The sequence below is a fragment of the Zootoca vivipara genome, chromosome 5 (genome assembly GCF_965207765.1).
Source record: "Zootoca vivipara chromosome 5, rZooViv2.hap1.1, whole genome shotgun sequence".
NCBI classification, from domain to species: Eukaryota; Metazoa; Chordata; class Lepidosauria; order Squamata; family Lacertidae; genus Zootoca; species Zootoca vivipara.
Genome location: NC_142588.1, coordinates 29,051,448 through 29,074,858, shown reverse-complemented (window position 1 = coordinate 29,074,858; position 23,411 = coordinate 29,051,448). Strand labels below are relative to the sequence as shown.

Sequence of the window (23,411 nt, the reverse complement as noted above, 5' to 3'; positions counted from 1 at the left end):
CTGTTGCAGAACCACCAAACTGCTCATTAAATTCTACCACCCACCTCATTTCAGCAAAAGCACGGGCTTGTATAAAGGGGGAAGGCTGCCAACGTATATGCTTTTTTCCTCCCCTCCAACTACCCATACAGAACAGATTTTCCCTGTTTTTGTTTTTTGTTTAAGAAGCAACATGGGGTTTCTATGGAAGCAGCTGTCCAGAATGAAACTGAGGTGCTGAGCTTCCCAGTAAAAAGGTGCTGTTTGCCTGCAGCCTTTTTCTTTTTTTCTTTTGCTATGACATGCTTTGGGGAGGCCCATCTTAAATGCAACCCATTTTTTGTTAAATATATGCACATTAAACAAAACTTTTTCAATTATGCCTTGCAATCTATTTCTCTTTTTCCTACATTAAGGTATCTACCCCAAAAGCATGCCACTTTATTTGAGATGCAACACCCAACAAGCCAGATGAACGATCCTCAGAAAAAAAAATTAAGTGTTGGTTGCTGGGATCTACTCCTCTAGCTTGATTTAGCCCTTTTAAAAAAATGTTTTGTGGGTTAGAATTGTAATATGAGCATTGTTAGTAAGCAATCTCCCCCCCCCCAAAAAAAAATTGCATGATGAACCAGCGTGGATGTGATGGGAAATTGTGACTCTCCCCTATTTCCTGTCTCTGTGTTTTAAAAACAAATGCTATGGTGCACAAGTCCGAGGAGAGCAGGTATCCGGCCAGTTTCCCATTCTGTGTTGACAGTATGCTTTGCGATTTTAAGGAAGCAAACCAAATGCTGCATTGATTCATTGCACCCAAGACCCACTGAGATTTGATTCCGCTGTGCTAAAGTGCAGCCTCCTATGTGGTAGTTGAGAAATAGTTCCAACTGGGGGGGGGGGCTGCTATTTCAAAGAAGGGCTATTAGGAATGAACTCAGCAAGGGAAGGGGAACCTGGAAATCATAACGTTCACTGCTGCTGTTTTTTGGTCCCTGGCAAATTATACGAAAGTGTGTTGTATTGAATCAGGTTAGGTTAGAGGTGTGGGACCTTCCGCCCTCTGGGTGTTGTGGTACTCCAACCCCTATCAGCCCCAGCCATCATGGCCTCTGGGCAGAGGGGATAGGATTGTAGTGGCTGTTCCCCATCCCTGGACTAGACCCACCTAATCCAGAACTAGCAGTAGCTCTCGAAAGTCTCAGTTATCAGCCTTTTCTAGTCCAGCTCCAGGACCTTTAAATGGAGATGCCTCTGTTCTTTGTGGGATTGTTGATCTGCATGGATGTGTCAGGAGAAGCCTTGAAGGTCCTTCAGTTTGCAGCAGACCCTGCAATACTTAGTCTCCAGCAGTCATTTGACCCGACAGTAAGCAAAGTCTGAGGAAGAGAAATATGTGCTGAGAACCAGCTGGCCAAAGCACTGCAAAGCTTTGACTCTTGGGAAGACGACTGCATTCAAAAGCACAATATCTAATTAAGTGTTCAGTCAGTTACGGAGCTGTTTGGGCTCTGTGCAGCCATTACACTCCAAGCCATGAGGAGAAGCACCCTGGGTGGGTTCAATGTCACATTCCTGCTGTTTCTGTCCCTCTGGACCAGAATTTTTGCAGGGTGGGTGGGTGGGGAATAACTGAAATTGGGGTTCCTCCAAGTCCACGACTGCACACGGTGTGCACAAATCTACAGTATTCTAGAACGTAGCCCACTGTCGTGTCTGTGCATAAATGCAGCGCTCAGTGGAGACCAATTATTGTTGCCATCCATCTTGTTGTGCTTAGCTCTTTTGAGAAGCCCTTCTCATAATTGGCATTGATTGATGCTTTTCTTCTTGGGGGGAGGCTGCCGGCACCCTGTGGAGGAATATTTTTGCCACAATTGCAGGATACAGGCAGCGCATAGTGAGATCTCTTCTGTCTTTAGCTCTAGCGAACATGGAATTATAGTCATGACCAATCATGAGCTGACAGGACAATTTAACAAGTCCCCTGGAAAACATTAATGCAATTCTAGTCATAACTCATGTTCTCACAGTTCTTTTAGAGAAGAAAATGTAAGGTTTGGATTGAAACTTTGAGGGGGAATCAAGGAATGCTGGTGATACGGAGAGATGGATGGGCAAAACCCTTGTCAGTAATGCATTTAACATACTAATCAGTGACCTTGAAGGAGCTTCTTGCTAATTAATTTTTTTCCTGGGAAACTGAAAATTATCTCTGCTGGTAAGAATTCTTCATTTTGCTCCCCACCCTGGAGTCAATTACCATGGTTGAAAAAGAGGAGGACAAAGCTATATTTACTTTAGGTCTTTTGAAAAGAGATAAGCTGTAACTTTCTGCTAATAATAATAATAATAATAATAATATATTTATTAATTTATACTCTGCCCATCAGGTTGGGTTTCCCTAGCCACTCTGGGTGGCTCCCAACATAATAATAATAATAATAATGCAAAAAAATCAAACATTAAAAACTTCCCTATACAGTGTTGTCTTCAGATGTCTTCTAAAAGTCAGATAGTTGTTTATTTCCTTGACATCTGATGGGAGGGCATTCCACAGGGCGGAATACATTTATGATAGGTTAACTTTGTACAATCATATGCTGTGGCTCAGCCAAAACTACTGGAACCACTTTTGGCATAGGGTGAACATAAGGTGTTCTTGTTTTTTGCTTATTTTTGGAAGATAATATTTTCAGTCCTGCCTTATCAAAAGAGCAGCATTTGAAATGGAAATTGCACAAAAATGCACAAAAATTCAACCCAGCACTAAACAGTTCTCCCCCCCCAAAAAAAAATAGTCTCTCTCTTTTAGACTTGGGTGGGTCCGGAGCAGAAATTCATGGTATAATGGGCTGATTTTAAAATCCCGGACTCTCCCACAAACATCTAAATATTACTGTCAAATTAAGCACATTGAAAAACTGGAAAATCCTGATCAACTTTCTGGTTTTCTGATTGCAAGTTAAGTTTGTCAAACTCATTTAGCTACCGGGTATGTGGCTGCCCAGCAGCATGACAAATCGGGCCACGTTTTGACTATTTAACCTCTGGCATCCAGTTCTGCAAAGAGCTACACCAAGACTCACAATTTGAAAGTGATAAGAGTGCCATCTGCCAAAGTGTATTTTTTTCTTTATAAATTAAGAGATTTCTTTTCTCCCCTGAAGCAGCATCAAGAAAAACAGAGTTGCTACCGAAGAAATTCTAAAGTCTGCATCCTATGCCAAACTCAGTTATTTACCACTTTTGTATCTCACCCTTCTCCAAGAATCTAATGAGGACTTTCTATCCTCATAACAATGATCTTTGCTAGTGTAAGAAGGGATTATTTCCCCAAGGCTGTCTAGGACCTATATAGATGCATTACTTAACAATAGTTTTTTATGGAAGATTTTGAATTCCTAAACCATAGTTAGGGATGGGCTGCAAACCAGGATATTAACCCATAGTTTGGAACAGGTTTGCAAATCATCGCTAAAGCAGTTTCTCTGCCTCCTCAGTCTCTCTGCCTGCAAGGTGACAAGCAAGCCTCACTGGTGGGAATGGTACTGTAAGCCACATTTAGATCTGAAAATGTCACACAGGAAGGATGACTATATGTTACTGGGCTGGAGAAAGTAATGGCATTGCCAATTCATTCCCAGGGCATTGCACTACCACGGTACTCCCTGACCCTGAGAGATAAAGCCTTATTGTGATCAGCAGCTTTTACATTTTGCAGTTTCTGTTGATAAAAGCATAAGATCTAACTAGAATCTTCTAGGGCCCTTTGATATGTGGAGAACTGTGCATACAGTAGATTTGAAGCACTAGCTTCAAAGAGACAATAAGAATTGGAAGGCAGTGTGTGTTGATTCTCAGTGCTTGCTGATGTAAAATAAGCTGCTACACATGTTGACAAATGTTTTAGTCAGTGATGGAAGGCACCGGTAAGTTCTAAAAATACAGGCTTTAGAAATAGCTTAAGATTCAAGCTGGCTTTGATATGAAAAGATCGATGCTGTACTTAGGAAACCTTGAATGTGAACATGTTTGTTTTATGAGGAAACTTCCTCTAGAGAAACTTGATTTTGTTTCATAAATCCTAAAAGCCCATCTGTCTGTCTCAGGACTCCCTTGAATGTTATCTTTGCCATCAAGAACGTTGCATGATTTAGTGAGCGTGCACAAACAGAAGAATCAAATTGCTGAGGGATTCATTATTCCCGTTCAGGAAAAAAATAAAATAACAAATCTTTCAGAAGAGCATAAATAGACTGGGTAAGAAAATGGGCAAAGTATATACATATCTGCATTTGAATGAAACTTGGGAAAGGCTGGAAGGATTTATATGAGCCTTAGAGCTAAGCACAGAAGTGCATCAATTAATAAATATCAAAAGCAAGCAAAGATAATACTGTGTTGTTGGATTAGGAAGACAGGCAGTTATAATTGACTAAGGTAAGAGTTCTAATTAAAGCTATAAAAACCATGACCGTGAAAACCAAATAGGCTCACATTGGCTAAAGGCAAGGATAAATCAAGCAGCATATACAACATTTGAGGAGGGGAAATGAAACCGCAGCAGAAAAAGTGTGGGTAATAATTACTGAAATGTTATGCTTTCATTCTTCTATACCAAATAATGTACAGCTTGATTGTACAGTATTGAGTTAACTTAACATTGCATGGCACAGATGTGGGCAAGTCATGGTAGCCCAAGTGACCTTCTGTCCTTGGGAATTGGGAAAGAATGGTTCAGAGTCCTAAAAGTTCTCCTGACCTCTGAATAGAAGTGTTTTGCTGTCTCAGCATTGCGCGAGCACTGCGGCAGCCGTGGTGCTTTGATGTTTTAGGATGTGGCCCATTGGGTTCTCCCTCTGTGCCCTTCCAAAACTCTTCTATAATTGTACTCCCTGAATATTGGCAGAGCAGCCCTAATGATGATGCTCCAGCTCAGCAACACAGGCTTGGCTCCTCAGGCAGAGGACTTCTTCGGCTGAAGTCCTACTGAGCTGAGGTAGTCAACTCCTAAGTTTTATGAACCATCCTATATCTGGTGATGGAGAAGAGCTAAAGTAGGAGTGGGAAAGCTGTGCTTCTCCAAATGTTTTTTGGCCTACAACTCCCATCATCCCTCACCATTAGCTAAGCTGGCTGAGGCTCATGGGAATCCAACAACATCTGAAGGTCCACAATTTACCTAACTCCTGACCTAAAGTTATCCAAAAGTGATTTTAATTTGGTATATTCTATCACATATGTTGACAGAAGTATACAGTTTAACATCTGAATTTTCACTCTGTTGACCTTTGGGTTGTTTGAAGTATAATCTGTTTCTGAATGAAGTCTGAACATACTTTTGTTTGAATAAGGCCTTTCTCGGGTATTGTAGGCACTGATATGTCCCCCCACCCCACTGCCACTTGCTTAGTTGAGTTTTGTTTTGTATCTTACTTGATAAAAAGAGTTCAGACAGGATATTTGATGAAAGATGTTTGCACCCAGAATATCTGAGCTAATCTCTTCCCTCTGTCATGCTTCGTAAAATGTTTGTATAAAGTGAGCAGTCTCGGGACAGGGTAGAGAATATGAAATTCTGTTCAAGCATTCAGAAATGTTATACAGAACTACACAAAATGCATTGGGTGACTGATTTGTTTTCTGTTATACAAATGTCTCTTTTAACCACCCAAATAGCTTTTTGTGGCCAGGAGATTCATTAACCTCTTTTTAGAGTGGGCTGAAATCATTCAGGATATTTGGCGTTATTTCAATCCGTTTCAACACACACCTCCTCCCTTTGGGTGTGTATCTGTCTGTAAAGAAAAATGGTCCAGAATATATCACCCTTGACATAACTGGAAAGGGTTTTGCTTCAAAAGCAATAACATGGAAATCCTCCAAGGGCTGCTGCCTCCAATCTTTATTTCAACATTAAATTTTGTTGCTGGTTTTGTTTGTCCACTAGAGACCTTAGAATGTGTTTGTTTTTTGACCAGCAGAAATCTGGGACTACTAAAACATCCTTCATAATTCCTCAGGCCCTGGGCGTTCTTGGTTTGCAGGTGGTTTTTCATTTTTATATCTCTCCGCCACACCTTCCCACCCTCATAATGGAACAAAATTAATTGGCAGAGGATTGGATACCCTACACATCTTTCTGGTTTGCCCCAGCCACTCTGGGCAGCTTCCAACATATATAAAAACAAAATAAAACATCAAACTTTTTTTTAAAAAAACTTCCCTGTACAGACAGCTCCGGGTTAGATAACTCCATACCCTTCAACATTTCTCCAATGAAAATGGGGACATTCTAAGGAAAAATGGGACATTCCGATACCAAATCAGAAACCAGGATGGCTTCTCTAGATCAGGGATGTCCCTGGAAAAGAGAGACACTTTTGAGGGTCTGGTAATATACAATATCAGTTTAGGTCCTCTGCAACCCTTGCAACACCTCTGCTCATTTGCAGCTAGGATAATTTTGCTAAACCTAAGCTTAGTTCTGAATTTTCCCACAGACCTCTAGATCCTTTCCAACAGATCCTGGCCATCTTTTCTTTTTTTTACAAGCTCCACAAGAGATACATAGATAGACCAGAAGTTACTGCCACCAGCTCACGTCAAGGATGCAATAATCATCCGTACATCTTAAGTTAAGCATATGTTCATATAAGCCCTCCAAATAGGTATCCAGGCAAAATTGATGTCGACATGAAATATGGTCAATGTAGCCAGGGCAGTGAGGTCCTTAGATCATTGTGTGATAGATGGTACCAGAATCTCTTTGTAGGCCAAATTGCACATGCCCAATTTAGCCCCAAGTCTCCTGCTTTGGCATTTTGCAGTCGGCAGATCTGAAAATGTTCTGCAGTTACTGTAGCCATATCAATGCTGATGCTGCCTTTGCCACAAGCAAAGGAATGCTGTAAACTGCAAACACTTGGCCTAGCAAACAGCAAGTTCCTTGCTTGTTAATGCTTCTGGGGATATGCCCCAAATTGGCTCACCTGGAATGCTGGCTTCTGTTTGAACATCTCGAAGAAAGCTCATTAGCATGGGTTAGTTGAAAACATGTTAGCTTTTAATTAATTATAAAAAGCCTTCATGTGAACAAAAGCTTAATAGCTCTTCCCAGGTCAGCCTAGTAAGAGCGTTCAGCGAACACAGTGACCCAGTTTGCAGGACTCTCTTGTAATTTTTATTAACCTTCTGCAAAATCTGCAGTAGCCGGAGCACCTACGGTTTTTCTATTTGCTGCTGACCTGGTTGTAACTCTGCAGGAATGTGAATTTAAATCACTTTGGAGGAGTGTGGGAAAGGGATGAGGGAGGGAGGATCAACAGGAGCAAGGCTCCTTTCCCCCAGGCCAAGAGGGAAAGCCCACTTATGCTGCTTTGCATTTGCAGTTATGCAGGCAGAACAAAATGCTGTGCTAAATTTATAGAGCTGGGCGATATATTGATAAATTATCTGAAACCAGTATGACGTTCAGATCAAGATACCAGTTTGAGACCATTTTAGCTGGCTATAGATTGTGCGAGCTCAAATTTCCTGCAGATGCCTACCTGCACCTTTGAGGAAGCCCCATGCCACTCCAGCTTGCATGAGCCAGAAGGGTATGGGAGCTTGCTCAGATGAGGGGCAGAAGGTTTCCCACCCCCCAGCTGAGCAGTTCAACGACACCCCAATGTCCCTCCGGCTTGTGCGTATTAGGGCTTTGTAGAGTCGGCTGGTGCAGCTTGACTGCTTCTTCCTCCCCTAAGGCGGGGAAGAAGAAGAAGCCAAGATACATTCCAGAGTCAGAAGTTGTGATACAGCAGCATATCGCTGTATTTACCGTAGCTACTGATATATCATGATGTTGAAAACCAGATATTGCTCAGCCCTAGTTGCAAAGGGAAAGGTCACAATAGCTGAGGAAGGATTGCCAAGTGCTTTAGGTGATTGTGTGGGTAAGGCCTACTTATTTATTTACTCCATTTATATCCCACCCCTCCTTTAAGGAGGTAAAGGCAGTATAATCGCCAATTGCCCTGCACCAATTTTAGGCTAGCAACTATCTTGTGAAGTATGCTGAGAGTGAGTGACTGGTCCAGGGTCACCTTGCGAGCCACATGGCTATGTGGAATTTGAACCTGGATCTTCCTGCCCCTGGTCTGACACTCAATCAGTAAACCACACTAGCAATGTTGCGTACATGGGTATAAATAATAATAATTTATTATTTATATCCCGCCCATCTGGCTGAGTCTCCCCAGCCACTCTGGGCGGCTCCCAATTGAATATTAAAACATTACAACATTAAATATTAAAAGCTTCCCTAAACAGGGCTGCCTTCAGATGTCTTTTAAAATTAGGATAGCTGTTTATTTCCTTGACATCTGATGGAAGGGCATTCCACAGGGCGGGTGCTGCTACCAAGAAGGCCCTCTGCCTGGTTCCCTGTAACCTCACTTCTCGCAATGAGGGAACCGCCAGAAGGCCCTCGGCGCTGGATCTCAGTGTCCGGGCTGACCAGTGCGGGTGGAGATGCTCCTTCAGGTATACAGGACCAAGGCTGTTTAGGGCTTTAAAGGTCAACACCAACACTTTGAATTGTGCTCGGAAACGTACTGGGAGCCAGTGTAGATCTCTCAGGACCGGTGTTATGTGGTCCCAGCGGCTGCTCCTAGTCACCAGGCTAGCTGCCGCATTCTGGATTAGTTGCAGTTTCCAGGTCACCTTCAAAGGTAGTCCCACGTAGAGCGCATTGCAGTAATCCAAGCGGGAGATAACCAGAGCATGCACCACTCTGGCGAGGCAGTCCGCTGGCAGGTAGGGTCTCAGCCTACGTACCAGATGGAGCTGATAGACAGCTGCCCTGGACACAGAATTACCCTGCGCCTCCATGGATAGCTGTGAGTCCAGAATGACTCCCAGGACGCGCACCTGGTCCTTCAGGGGCACAGTTACTCCATTCAGGACCAGGGAGTCCTCCACACCTGCCCGCCTCCTGTCCCCTACAAACAGTACTTCTGTCTTGTCAGGATTCAACCTCAATCCATTAACCGCCATCCATCCTCCAACCGCACATTGCATTTTATAGATTGAGCTATATTGTAGATTTGATAGGATCCCCAAAACCACAAGTTTCATTCTGTGAGTCCAGTAGGGTTCAGGCTTGTTTTTCTGCCTTATTTACGGTATGCTACATGACAAACCCCTTCGAAACTGAGGAGTTTTTAGTACAGTTTACAACATGGAAGTCAGCTGCTCAAAGAAAAGGGTCAGTCCTATATGGCAGCATCTTTAGGTGCTGGCCAAAATGTTCCAGTTAATTTATTGTTTCCTGGCACTAGATCACAAATTGACTGGTATGCATCTGGGCTGCTTTACATAGCATGTGAATAACCCAAAACGCATGTCCTAGACACCACTAGCTGGTACAGAGGATACTTGCAAAAGCTTGAAAGCCATCCCAAGAGGTATAGTCACAAATCTCTGGCAAGCGATTATCTGTGAATAGAGGATCATCAACAACATTATGCAGAGGTGTGCTTGCCCCATCTGTTTTGTGTCATCTTGGGTCTCAGATTCATTAGGCTTCAGGACAGTAACAAACTGTTTTTGTTCATTACTCCAGAGGCACTTTGGAAAGGAGACCTTCACTGTTTCTGTCTGTTGTTGGCATGTCCTTATCAACTTAAATGGGAAGGTGAAACCTGACTAAGACTCAGGACTATATGGCAATATATGCAAAAACCCTGAGATTAATCTGCTCTGACTACCTTATAAATGTGGGGAGGAGAAACCAACTCGGCTGCCCTAATTTAATTATAATTCATGGGTGTTTTAGGCGCGTACAAATGTTCCGTGTCACAATAGGCAATCGCGGAGCCCTCTTACTAGGGCTGAATTGCCTTCATCCGGTGCATCCATTAGCTTGAATTACAGTTCATTATAAAGTCAAATGCCTTGCCTCTACCCAAGTGCGGTTTGTGCCTAAGGGAGCATTGGATTGAAAGACAGGTTTTCAGATAGGTCAAGTGTGCATGTTTTATAATTTTTAATAGCTTAAAACACTGGCAAGCTGTAAATGAACTTGCCGTTTCCCCTCGACGTATCTATACTTGTTTTCGCCTCGAAACCTCGAGTGATGCAGCATAATTTACCATGTGTCTCCTTGTGAGCGTTGGTTACAGATAATGAGGTTTCCCTGCTGTTCACTTGGCAAAAGACTGATTCAGAATTGTTTAGCCCAATTGAGCTAGAATTTATGCAGAAATTGCTTGGAAATTAAGCCCCCCCCCTTCTTCCTTCACAGAATATGTTTTGTCATACACCCTGCCCACTCATGAGCATGCACGAATACATCAGCCTGTAAAATGCCAGGAGCACCCAATGGAGTTTCTTCTTTCTTCGTCTTCAATTGTACATAAAGGGGCCTAAGGGGTGGAAGATTTAAAGCATGAATACTCCTATTTCTCTGAAGGTCAAAAAAAAAATAGATCACAGTGTAGCAAGTAAAGCACAGTTATGAATGCCTCTTGGGTTTTCTCACTTTTTATCTAGGGAATAAAAACCATAGGAAGCTGTTTTTATCCCAGAATGGCTGCTCACCCTTCTCAGGTGGGCACCGGTTGCCGACCTTGGCCCTGTCCCACCGTTCCCACCAGCAGAAGCCCACATGTTTGCCAGCCGTTTGGGGAGCAGAAATATGGGGCAGGATTCCCCACCAGAAAGTCAAAATTAAATGGGCCAATCAGAGGCCCCACTGGAGGGGCAGTACCTTGCCACCTGACTGGGCATTGGCTGTGGGCCATGCCCAGGCAGGCGGCACCGCATCTAGTCTAATTTTCCCATGCAGAGTGGCAGCTTGCTTGCCGAAGTCTTTCCCATCATTTGCTGCACAGTCCTTTTCGCAGCTAGGATTGAACCTGATATCTTTAGTACACAAAGGGTGTGATCTGCCACCAAGCTGCTTTTCCTTTCATGGCTCCCAATGGAAGTGCCACCCGGTTTGCCGTTTTCTGAGTCACAACAAAGTGCAGAGGACTGTGTAAAGTTTTAAAATCAGGGCTGCATCTTGCCTTGTGTCTGAAATACTCAGACACATGCCCAGAAGTTAAAGATGTTTGAGAAAGTAGTGAGTTAACTGTGCAGCACCTGTTGAAGAAGAAGCTGCAACCGCCACAGTTTTGTGTCCCTCTATCTCTTTCCTGTAGAAAGTAGAAAAGGTGTGCCATAGAGGTTGCATCTTGTTTGCAAGGCTGTGATGTAATGATGGGTGTAAAAGTGGGGCACAGACCCCCAGAGTCACATACTCTGGTTATAAAATTGCCTTTGTTTTGAAACTAACCAAAAGGTTGGGTGGCTGTGGTGATAAAGCATGATGTTCAGTTTTTTCATGTGTCTGTGTTTTAATTGCTTTTGCTGAGAAAGGTACAAGTGCTATTAAACATTTTAAAAGGAGGTTGCAATTCAATATGCTCACTCTGCATGTTTTGTTGCAATTTGAGTGAGGCCTCATCTATATGTAGATGAGACCAAACTCTATATCTTCAGTTGGCAATGGCTGTATAATTTTGTCGATGCTACATGTCTGGTCTCGGTACATATATGATTCCAGTGAAAGTGAATCTATACCAGGTGTAAACAAGCAGGGATGGCTAACCTTTGGCCCGCCAGATATTAGTGGACTACAACTCCCATCATCCCTAGTCAGCATGGCTGGTGGTCATGGGAGTTGTAGTCCTACAAACATTTGGAGGATCACAGATTTCCCAACCCTGCAATAAAGATTAGAAACCCTGCGATACTGAGTGGCTTACCTGGAGGACGCAGCAGGAGAGGAATTGCAAATGAATTAGTTCATTGACCCTGAAAATGGGACGCAGATAAAACCACCAATGTGCCTGTGAGACGGGTTATTTTTCTTCGGCGGCTGTGCTTTTAAGCATGAGTATTGATGCTCTTGGCAGCTCTGGAGTTTCCATTATGCTAATCAGCAAGTTGCCAACCAAGGGAGCCTTTCTTCAGGTTATTAAGCTCAAGGAAGAAATTGGCCTGCTTTCCGCCGCAGAAGATGAAGAAACCAAAGGGGGCTAGGTCATGGCTGGCACTGCAGGGTTTTGCTTTTCGTCGTGATGAAATCTGCTGAGAGACAGCATTTCTGCTGCCGGCCTCATGTCCTCCTTAGCACAGGTGTGGGCCGAAGGAAACTAATGAGAGCAATCATAGATAGGAGAGCAAAAGGAGAAGGTGGGTAGAAAAGGGCGAAGGGACAGGATTGGCATTTGTGAAGAGATTGTCCTAGAGATTACGTGACAGCGGATCTTTTCCATTGTTATAAGAAACTAGTTTTAGTTTCTTTAGTTTCTATGATCAACTTGGGGTTGAGCTTTCCAACTGAGCTGCCCCATATACAGCCAGTCCACGGTGTGGCACTTCCTCCTCCTCCTCCCTCTCCATGGCCTCCTTGTAGAAATCAACAGGGATGAGGACAGGAACAAAAATAAACTTAGTTGGCTCTGCCTTTCATTTGTTCTGACTGTGCCTACTGCAGGTCTCCCTGCTTTTTCTACCATACCAATCCCAATCTGCATCAGCCATCACTGCCCAGGATTTTAAATATGCTTGGCTGAGTCTCCCCTCTCCATTCCCTTCCCCTGGGCAACAAGGGTGCAGAGATGTGACAGCAGGGCTGGGGCCAACAGCTGCAGGCTCCACACTTGATATTGGTCATATGAGAGAATAATGCCTAAATAGGGCTATATAGATAACAGCAGTGTGGATAACCAGTAGCTGGCAGAGTGGTTGAAGATGCAAGTTTCATCCTAGATATGCTATCTTCCTTTTTGGATGCCTGTTTTTAATCGATGACATGTGAAATCTTGAATCTCAATATTTGTCATAAAATGCATTCCATTTATTGCACAGCAATTATTGCGGGCAAATTTGTTTGTCAATGTGCTTAGCCGTCTTTGGGCATCTTGGCTCTCCAGGTATCACTTTTCACATGGCAAACATTATGAAACTTGTTTGTTGCGTGCTCTCATTTCCTTGGGGATCACTTCTGTTTTCCCTGAGTGGAGTCCAGTAAGAACTGAGTGGGCTTCACTTCTCATTTCTCATTTTCTTTGGCATGCCATGAATGTTTTGGGGCAGAATTCTCTCCGTGAGAATTTCAAAAAGGAAGCCAGACAATCCAACTTCAGATGGGTGTGTGTGTGTGTGTGTGTGTGTGTGTGTGTGCACAATAAATACTAGAGTCCAACTAAGTTCAACTCAAGCCTGTTGAAATGAATGTAATTTCAGTAGGTCTACTCTGATTAGAAGTATCATTAGACAAAACCCTTGGAGAGGAGTATCTTCGCTGATCACTAATTAGGATTTTTCATTTTCTCCCTCTCCTTGACCCATAGTTTCATCTAGCTTGTCTGGATTGTAGTATATTGCTTAATCTATGGTGACTACATATTTAAAGAGTTGTTAGGGGCAGGCTCTGGGATGTGAATGTGTTAACACATGGTGCAGCCTACCAATATTTCCTCTTGTGCAGCCCCCATTCTGACAAATGGGAGCTGTTCAGGGAGCATTCCCACCCATTCAGTTAGGGTACCAGACAGGGCAAAGACTCCCGGCGAGCTTTGTACTGCTGGGAGCGAGTCATCAATGCTCTGCTGAACATGTTGGTGGCCGGGGACTGGATTGCCTGCATATTTCGGAGATTTCGAAGCTCTAATGCAGGCATCCCCAAACTTCGGCCCTCCAGATGTTTTGGACTACAATTCCCATGATCTCTAGCTAACAGGACCAGTGGTCAGGGATGATGGGAGTTGTAGGCCAAAACATCTGGAGGGCCGCAGTTTGGGGATGCCTGCTCTAATGCATTGCCTTTGCTGGACCCTCCTAGCGCTCTCCTGATTTCTCCACTGCCGTGTCCAATGGATTGTAATGAAATGCCCATGAGCAGGACAGGCAGGCTGCATCTGCTGTGATTGGCTTCAGCACTGCAGTTAGATGAGAAATTACATGCTGGTTGGAGCACATTTTCCAACTACCAGTTGTATTGGCTATGAAGAGGACTCGCCCCTTCAGGCCAAAGTCAGGGTTGGGGGACAGAAAATCCTGACTGCTGTTGTTAGCAGTAAGATAACTAGAGACATCAGTAGGGTCAGCTGGCATTCCTTCCGTCGCCTCTGCCATATTGCCATCTGATTTTCACTTTGTTCTCATTAATCTTTCAGACACTATGCAGCAGGTAGCCAAGACTGTGGCAAAAGTGGAGCTGTCAGACCACGTGTGTGATGTGGTGTTTGCCCTCTTCGACTGTGACGGTGAGTGCTTTTACCCTTCTCCTTCTCTTTCTTTCACATTGGGGGCTAGCGGTTAGTCCTCTTGGTCTAGAGCTGAGGAGACCCAAGCTCAGCCATAAAGCTCACAGACAGGTGGCTTACGGGCAGTGATCGTCTTTCGCCCTCTTCTGAAAGGAGGTCATAAGGAGGTTGGGAAGAAAAAATGGGTGTGGCAGGAGAGAGCCATGTATGCTGCCTTGAGCTCCTTGGGGGGAAAGATGGGATAGAATTATAATAAATAGTAATATTTTGGTAGCTTTTGTTTCCAAACGTAAAAACATAGGGTGGCAGTCATGGATGCTTTGGTTGAAATTCCTGCATTGCAGGGTGTTAGACTCTTGGAGTCCCTTCCAACTCTATGCTTTGCTCAGAGTTGACCCATAAAAATTAACAGGTGAGACTAAGTTTTATTCCAAGTAAAATAGAGTTGAATATCACCCATAGTGTCACACCATATTTTGGTTCCAAGGACTGTCAATAATCTCTTCATGGTAAGCATTCAAAATGAAAGTTCATGCTACATAACTCTAATAGTTTGCTCTGTACTTCCTTTTGTTTGGCGTCATTTATCCAGATGTGCTCAGAAAGATGGGCAGAAGAGAGCTAAAGTGGTGCCCATCACTTAGTATTTATTTATTTATTTATCTATCATATTTATATCCCACCTTACCTCCAAGGAGCTCAAGGCAGCCCCCCCCCCCATTTTATCCTCACAGCAGCCCTGTGAGGCAGGTTAGGCTGAGTGGCTGTGACTAGTCCAAGGTCACCCAGTAAACTTTGTGGCTGAGGTCCTACCAGGTGTTTCTCTCCTACAGTGTGTTCATTCTTAGGCAATGGACGCTTAAGACGCACAAAGGAGCCATAGAGGCTTCTTCATTAGGGCAAATGGGACTCTGCCCCACCAACCTTATCCTGCCCTCAGCCAGTCCCCACCTGCCTGCTTCCTTCTTTACAATTAGTCCAGAGGGTGACACCCAGAGGGTGTCAGGTTTCTCAGTCTCGCTGTTGCCCTTTGTCAAGGGTGCTTTCCTTCCAAGGAATGCACACAGCAGGGAGCTAACTATTGTCCACAGTCGTTTCTACAGCTCTGGAGACCTACACTCACCAATCTAGCATCTAGGTCGCTCTTCCCAGTGCACTCCCTTATGGAGCAGCTGCAGCAGCTGGGGGCCACTCCCCCTCCACCAGTTTATGTACCTTCCCCCAACAGGCTGCGCACACGTAGCCGGAAGCTTGCTTCTGTTCCAACCACTTCAGGAGCACCGTGGTGCATGGGAGAACGGGGAAGCACCTGGCCCTTCACATCCGTGGCCTGCCTCTTCCTCCTCTTCCTCCAGCTCTGAAGCTTCCCCTGCCTCCGACTCTTGCCTCCTAGCTGGTACAGTTCCCCGCAGATCACTGGCCCCCTCTCCCAAGTCAGACTCCAGACTCCCTTCCCCCAGGGCACACTCATCAGTGTCCTGCCAGTCCCTGACACCCCTGTAGAATTCAGCAGGGAGGAGAATGGGAGCAAAACTAGAAGGAGCTGGCTACTGTTGGTCCCACTGCCTTCTCCATCAGTCCCTGTATGCACTTGTTGTTGTTTAGTCGTTTAGTTGTGTCCGACTCTTCATGACCCCATGGACCAGAGCACACCAGGCTCTGTATGCACTAGCCATTACTAAAAAGAAGGCTTATGGGACCTTCCAGGGAGATATCCAGGAGGTTCTGGGCAATTTCCTTTAGCTTATTAGAAGTCGGGACATAGGTTTGTGTAGGTCTATCAGTGTCCATTAGGCATAGTAGTTGACAATGTCAAAAGGTAGTATACTATGGACTGGGACAAATGAGGTGGCTGCAGCCATCCTGCTTAGTCTGAGAGTTTGCCAGGGATCGCTTGTCTAACCATGTTGGGTTAGGCGATGTACCTTTAACCTGATCCAGCAATGGCAGTTTTTACATTTTTCTTTGGCTTCTGAATCCGGAGCTATTTCTTACTTCTGCCACGTTTGTAAGCCAGAGCAGGTATGCTGAGGGCAAGGGGGTGGAAGATCCTTTTGAGAGGATCATCCTTTGAAAGAGAGATGTAGCCTTAGCTTTCCTGTGACAGATGCTGAAATCTTCAAGAAAGGTCTGGGATTCCCAGTACAAATAGAATAAACGGATTATGTTGAAACTACCTTGGGAGGAGGACTGAGTGAGCAGGAAAGGTTGTAAGAGATGCTGCAGAAGCCGATTTGAAAGTTGATCCTAGAGGGCTGAGCTTCTTTGAATGGTCTCCGAATTGCTCCTTTCCATCATGCCTTCCTTGACTTATGTGCAGAGTGAGCAAGGGGACCGTTTGCTGCTAAGAAATATTTTGGAAGAGACAGAAACTCTCTTAGGTGAGACTCCAGGTGATGAGCAAAAAGGTACCGGGATTAGAGCTGGCACAAATTGTCTCTTCTTTCCTTGTCAAGAGATCTGGGGGAAGCAAACATGCCTGCAAAAGTGATAGGAAATTGGAGTGGGATTTCAAAGGCAGTGGAGCAGTCAAAGGCAATGCATAATGTGTCTTGTCTTGTTGGTGACTTTCCCTTCTCAGAGTGAGAAATATTGACTCTTCCCCATTACAATCTTCAGCAAGTAAACCTTAAATTCCCAGCCCTGGAGATGATTGAAATTAACACATGGTGCCTGTTGTATCCCTCCTGCTAAAGCTTCTGCGCTTGCCATTTCCCATCTTCCATTTTAATAAATTGTCACCATTGTTGTGTTGGCACTTTTCATTTGAAAGCTCTGCTGCAGACTCCTGATTTCAACTTGTTTGTTCTTGTGTGTCCAAGAGGCAGCGCTGCATAGGAAGCATTTACATAGGTGCTGTAGGAAGAAGAAAATTACATATTTCATAAAGAGCCCACGGTTTCATTGTGTGTGTGTGTTGCCTTTAATCCCAACTCCTGGTAATTGCTTTTTAAAGGTTTTATCTCAGTTCTGAAAGGGACTGCTTGCACTGAACTAAAGAATTATTTTTGTTCAGAAAGTTCAGCTTTATGGAGTTACATAGAGGCAGGGATTTTCAGAAGGGAATGGCAAAATGGATGCCTGTTTTGTATGTTAAGAATTATCGTTCCCTCCCAAAATACCCTTGTATATTAGCCTTGCCCTGTTCTGAAGCAGGCAGTGTTGTCATTGTGGTTGAGGACTAGGGAAATGCTGCCTAGATCTAAGCAGGCAATCAACTTACAAACAAGGCATTAACAATCTATGGAACTCTACCCAAGACAAGAATTCTAGCCTTGTTCAAACAGGTCAAGTGTAATGTAATATACATGCAAGATGATGCTTCCTCGTATTACTGTGCCTGGTTTAATCACCTCCAACACCTTTCCTTGGCTTAGCATCCTTTTCTGTATTTCTGCCTGTAATGTTTGGAAGGCTAAAGAACTCAAAGATCATCTTCTCTCACTCTTCTTTCATCTTTCTCTCCTCTTCCCCAAGCTTTGGAAATAGCTCCCCTTAATTTAATTTTAGACTGCCTTCCCAGTCACATTTTGGTCTTAAGGTGGAAGAACATTATTTCCGGCCATTCCAGTGTTCAAATAAAAGCCTAGGAAGAACTTGCACAAAAGGAATTTCAGATATAAAAACTTGCCTGACCCTGGCTGTGTAGAAACCCACCTGGGCCATAATACCATAGGAAAGGTTTTTCTGCTCCCATGCTGCACCCGAAATAAGGTGGCAAATACCTTATTTCCTTTGTACTGTGAGTACACACGTCTTGGGGAAACTGTCAGAGCATAGCCCAATGGTCTCAATAGCAGGTCTGCCAAACCCTCCAGTCAAGGTGTGTGGGATTTGGTTTACTGATTCATTCTGCTGAAATGGTCATTGTTACGACATTATTATTTATTAAATTTGTATACCACCCTTCATCCGAAGATCAGAGGGCAGCTCTCAACATAAAAAGACAAAATGAGAACACGCAATGCATAATAAAAACAATAACAAACCTCCCACAAACACATTTAAAAGGACACTGGCATCAGATCGGCAACAGAAAGAGGCTCACCTTTCCCTGAGGATATACATTGATCTGCACTGCTAACAGAGTTTATATCTGGCTAAGATAGCAGAGCAGCACTAAGTTACAGGCTCAGTGAACCGGGTCTGTTCGTAAAAACAAGTAACTGGACTTGTCCGAAAAGGGTGCAGAAACCGTTAACTTCTGATGGGCAGTAAATGCTACAATAGATGTGCCAATGTGTGGCTCAGCATGCTGTCTTTTGAAAAGCCATAAACTGAATCATACTCGTACAAGAGTAGAAGTTATTTTCAAACTTGTTATTGGGCACACAGAGGGAGGAGCACAGAGCTAGCACAAACTCATTCCCATTTCCCCCCACCTTTCGTGTGACAACTCATTTTCATAATACGTGAAAAAGGCTTATGTTGCGAGTGTTTGGGGGTAATTCCTTGCTCGGTGGAGAGTTAGATGGAGACATAGGTGAGTTAAGTTCAGCCTAGTCAGAAATGGGATCTTCACTTCTGAATGGAGTTAGAAAATGAGGAAGAGGGGAGTAAATTGGGCATGGCCTCTGATGCAGTAATTACCTGCTTAATTACCCGCGGTGGGGGCAGTGAGCTATATAAGCTTTCAAAAAAACTTCGCTCCACCTTAACTGCTGTGTGGAATAACATCTTTTCCATGTCTACAGGGAATTGCCTTGATTAAAGTACCTGTGAAATCTGAGTTCTTTGTACGGTAGTTTTTAAAGGGTTGGAGTCTCCTTGAATCACCTTGTGACACCTGTATCTCATACATCTACATATATCATGGTCTCTGGGCTATGGCTTGAGATAAGAGAATTGGAGTTTTCTTCTGTCGTTCTTCTAAAGAGACATTCCCTCCTTTTCTCTCTCTTTCGCCTGTGGTTTACAAGAATGGAACAGCCAGAAAGTGTCATCTTCATAAGAGAATAAAGACACAAACTAATAGGAAAATCCATATTTTTAGCCCAGAAGGTCAAGGCAACAAGGTGAAGACAGGACAGGCTGCTTCCCTGGGTCAAGATGAAATTTCTGCTAGTGTTCAAGGCTTTCAGTGCACATTTAACCTCCATTGTAATCCAGGAAGGCTTGAACGGGCTACACCCATCCTGTGGCTTGTTCAGACATCACAAATAAGATGTGCAATTAAATTCATGTTGAAGTGTGATAAATGGCTGGTACTAATGAGTGTCAGTGGGCTCCTTCAGACCTCTTTATTGAGCATTCATCCTGATTTCCTTAAACAAAGCACACACAGAGAATATCATGTCCATTCTCTGTCAAGCACTTGTTCTGCCTTTCTTATCTTTTCCTATCCTCCTCTCGTTTGTGCAATGCTTAGGGAAGCTGCTTAAACCCTGGGCCTAAAACCTGAAAACGTACACAATTTATATGCATCAGCAGAAGTCTGAAAAGCCTTGGAGGAGCACGCTTAACCTTTTGAAACAATCACATTGAGACTTCTAGCATGGAAAATAGGAAAGCTAAGTTAATTACAGGATATACAAGTAAAAGAGTTCCTAGATCTGTTTAACTAAGTTGGAGGTGCAAAGCAGCCGTGCTTGGTCATTGATCTCAGCAGAGAGACACAAGGCGTCTCCTTTCTCATGGTAGAATAAAGAAGGAGGAGAGGAGCAGGAAGTGAGGTCAGCAAGCCTAAGAGGCATCAGTCTAACATCAGAAGGAAGTTCAGCACAGGTTAGGTCAAAGAGAGTCTAGGAAGCTTGGAGGTGTCTACCTTTTCTCCATGCAAACCCCATCAGCCATAAAACAAGCTGAGTTGCATCTCAGTTGAATCCAGCAGAGTATTCATTCTGATTCAGTTGCAGGGAGATCATATGACCATTTATCCTCATTTGTTTGCGCTGTGTTTATACATCTTGTTGCTAATCATGCATTCCCCTCTTGCTTTCCTAGCTACAAAATAAATAAATAAATTCATGTTGTCGTTGTTGTTCTTAAAGTGGATTTATTGCACCAAGGTGAGAGAGCGCTTTAAATCCACTTCAGCTCTGCAAACCTAAATTTTCCAGTATGTGTGCTTGAATCCCTCTCACAGTCTGGAGCCGACCAATGTAGGTAAGCCATAAAGCCTTCTGAGGTTTTTGGAGCAATTTTAAAAAATTGTTTTAACTGATTCCCTCCCCCCCCCTTCTTCTAATAGGGAACGGAGAGCTAAGCAACAAGGAGTTTGTTGCCATTATGAAGCAGCGGCTTATGAGGGGCTTGGAGAAGCCCAAAGACATGGGGTTTACACGGCTCATGAGGGCCATGTGGAAATGTGCTCAGGAGACGGCGTGGGATTTTGTCATGCCCAAGCAGTAGCCACGGACCAGGAGAAATGGTCTAGATGCAACACAGATGTGAGGATCACGAATGCTGCTGTGCTTCCTCTGCTGGATAAGTAGCATCGTCACATTCGGTGTTCTGTGGACAAAGGCCTCTTCTCATGGAATGACAGCATTCCTTCCATTGCTGCACTGAGAAACAAACTCTGGCAAAGACTGTTAACAACGGCAACTTTTCCTTTAAAAATACCTAAGCAGAAATGCGAGCGCACTCTGCCGTCAACATTTATCTCAACTGCTTTGCCCTCTCCCCACCCTCACCCGCCATGCATCCACGCAGTTTCCATATTTCCCTTTTTGTTTTAATCTCTCAGGAAGGAAACCAAGCAGACCACCAGAAAAAACAGCTTTGGATATTGCAGCTTCTTTTTCTCTCTCCCGAACAAACTCCTGCATTCCAGCAAAACAGCTTAGCAAGGATGCTTCAAAGCAGCAGCAACAATACTGCTTGCCTCAGCAGCGGCTAGAATTTTAAGTACTGCTGGGGCAAGAAATGCCCATCAGATTGACCCAACACTTCATCTTGTCCTGATCCTGAAGCTGTTTTGAAATTGTTGGGCTTTTTATTAAAGAGAACGTGGTGGAAGGGGACTATAACCTGACAAAAATGATAAGTGTCAAAGCTGATACTATTCTTTTCTGTGTCCATGAGTCCAGGGGAGGGTGGAGAGGGGGAGGGATTGCTATGATAGGCCTATATCTGCATCCATATTTGCCTTTTATCAGCATCCTCTACAGGAGAAGAGTATGGAAGCTCAAGAGTAGGACAGCCCTTGTTTAATTTTCTTTTAAACGATTAAAGGCTTGGCTAAGCATTTATGGCTTTTCTGCACAACCCTTTCGTCCCGACTTGTACATGCACTCCAATGTATATGCCCCACTTTATAATCTGCCCCCCCTTTAAATGAGAGTGTTTGCTCATCATGAATTGTCCCCCCCCCATAGTCTTAAAGCTGCTTTTTTTACAGAGTTCTCAAGCGCTTGTAAAATATTACTTTAATTATAATGGTTCCCAACAAACAGCCAGGCTTTCCTATGTCATCTTTCTCTTTCCTGGAAGCTTTGTGAATTTAACCAGGTTTGACTTTCCATCAGCAGCCAATCTATAAAATACAGTTGCCTTGCTGCCAGATGCAAAAAGGGAGGAGGGCTATTTAAGGCAGCTGGCGGCTCTCTGGGCTCATCAGCCAACAGCCCCATTTTCATGAGCAAGACGGGAGATGATGAGCTTTCCTATCTGAGGAGCCCTGGAATACTAAAAGCCTTGCCTCCCGTTTCCATATTTAGCCTTTGCGTCGCCACTCATCAGAAATTTGCAAAAGTGAAGATCCAGCCAGAATTGCTAGTGGAATGGGCTTATAAGCTCAGAAGCCATTTCTGGGTTTGTTTGTTCCTTCCTTCCTTCCTTCCTTCCTTCCTTCCTTCCTTCCTTCCTTCCTTCCTTCCTTTATAGGCACAACTTGTCTACTTAATTTAAAGCAGCAGTTCATACTATCAATTTAACATTGAATACTAGTTGTCATCTCAAGGCTTTCATTCGTCTTTGTGATCTGCGCCTTCCTGCCCACTGTATTAACTTGTCTGTCACTCTTGCACTTATTTGAAAGACTGGCAAAGCTCAAAGGCCTGTGCCATGATTGCCTATTTAGCTGTGTGAAAGATGTGTTTCAGCCTGTATAAACTCACACGTTGCTATCAAGCTTGGCTAAGAAGCTCTTGGAGCCCATTGCCGGGGCGCTGGTAAGTGCTGCAAGAAAGCTGTCCTTGAGAAAATAGCCCATTTGTCTGAAAGCCGGGCAGGTGAGGTGTTCAGTTTCATTACCAGAGAAAATTGCCCATATTATTTTTTGCTGTTTGTTTAAATTCAGACACCCTTGTTGATTGCAGAGATATCTCAAGAGTAAAGCCAGCCCCCGAGCTGTGTCACTCATAGCAGCACATAGTCAGCGAGAACATAGGGTGGCACTCAACTAAGTCTTGTTCAGGATAGAGCAACTGAAAGGAATGGACGTCACTTAGTCATGCTCATACATTTCAATGGGGCTAGTGGTAAAACTTAGTCATCGCGCTTTCAGACACGGTTCTCTCTCAGCCCACCCTGGAGATGCTAAGGATTGAACCCAGGAGCTTCTTCATGCAAAGCAGATGCTCTGCCATTTGGATCTGGCCCTTCCCAACACGCTGCACAGTCCAGCTGCCATGACTGAGGGAGGGAACCTGCTGTGCAGTGCTCTATAGTGGCCTGATTTCCAGTTCAGCTGAGCAAGCTGACAGGCCAGCGCACGTTTCTTAATCTGGCACAGCTGCTCTCAACATCCTCCGCGGCTTAGATTGGTGTTGGGAAATGTTTGTTTCCCCTGCTTCAGTGTTCTCCATCGTTCCCTGCCTTCTGAAAATTGAGTGTGTTGCAGGCATGGAGACAGGGTGCAGAGAGAGAAAATTCAAAATATCTTTTTTTTAAAGCCCCAAAATATAAACACGTTTCCCTACAAACGAAATATGATGGGGAATGAGGGTTGTGTGTGCTTCTTGCCTCTGGATGTTGGCCGCAGAGACTAGTGAACTGTGCATCTCCGAACTCCTTCACCAGCTGGGCTTGAGAATTAGGCTGGAAGGAAGGAAACTTGAAATCTACTGTCTGCTTTCCTTCAGTTTCAAGCAGGGATGGGATGAGTCTCCCTGAGGATGTGTCTCCTCAGACACATGTCCCTCCATGATCTCATCTCTCCACATTAGATCATTTAAACTGCGAGAA

General features: G+C 44.1%; 1 protein-coding gene across 3 annotated transcripts in view; it reads left to right on the top strand.

Annotated features, from left to right (window-relative positions):
• Positions 1-21,491, top strand: part of MICU1 (mitochondrial calcium uptake 1) — a 196,689-nt gene extending 175,198 nt beyond the window's left edge. For all 3 annotated transcript variants that reach the window (XM_088670252.1, XM_035138592.3, XM_060274896.2), the window contains 2 exons: positions 14,193-14,282; positions 20,473-21,491. In XM_088670252.1, coding sequence (XP_088526378.1) covers positions 14,193-14,282; positions 20,473-20,633 — 251 coding nt within the window. In that variant the 3' untranslated portion in view covers positions 20,634-21,491. The remainder of the gene's footprint in view (positions 1-14,192; positions 14,283-20,472) is intronic.
• Positions 21,492-23,411: the final 1,920 nt, after the last annotated feature.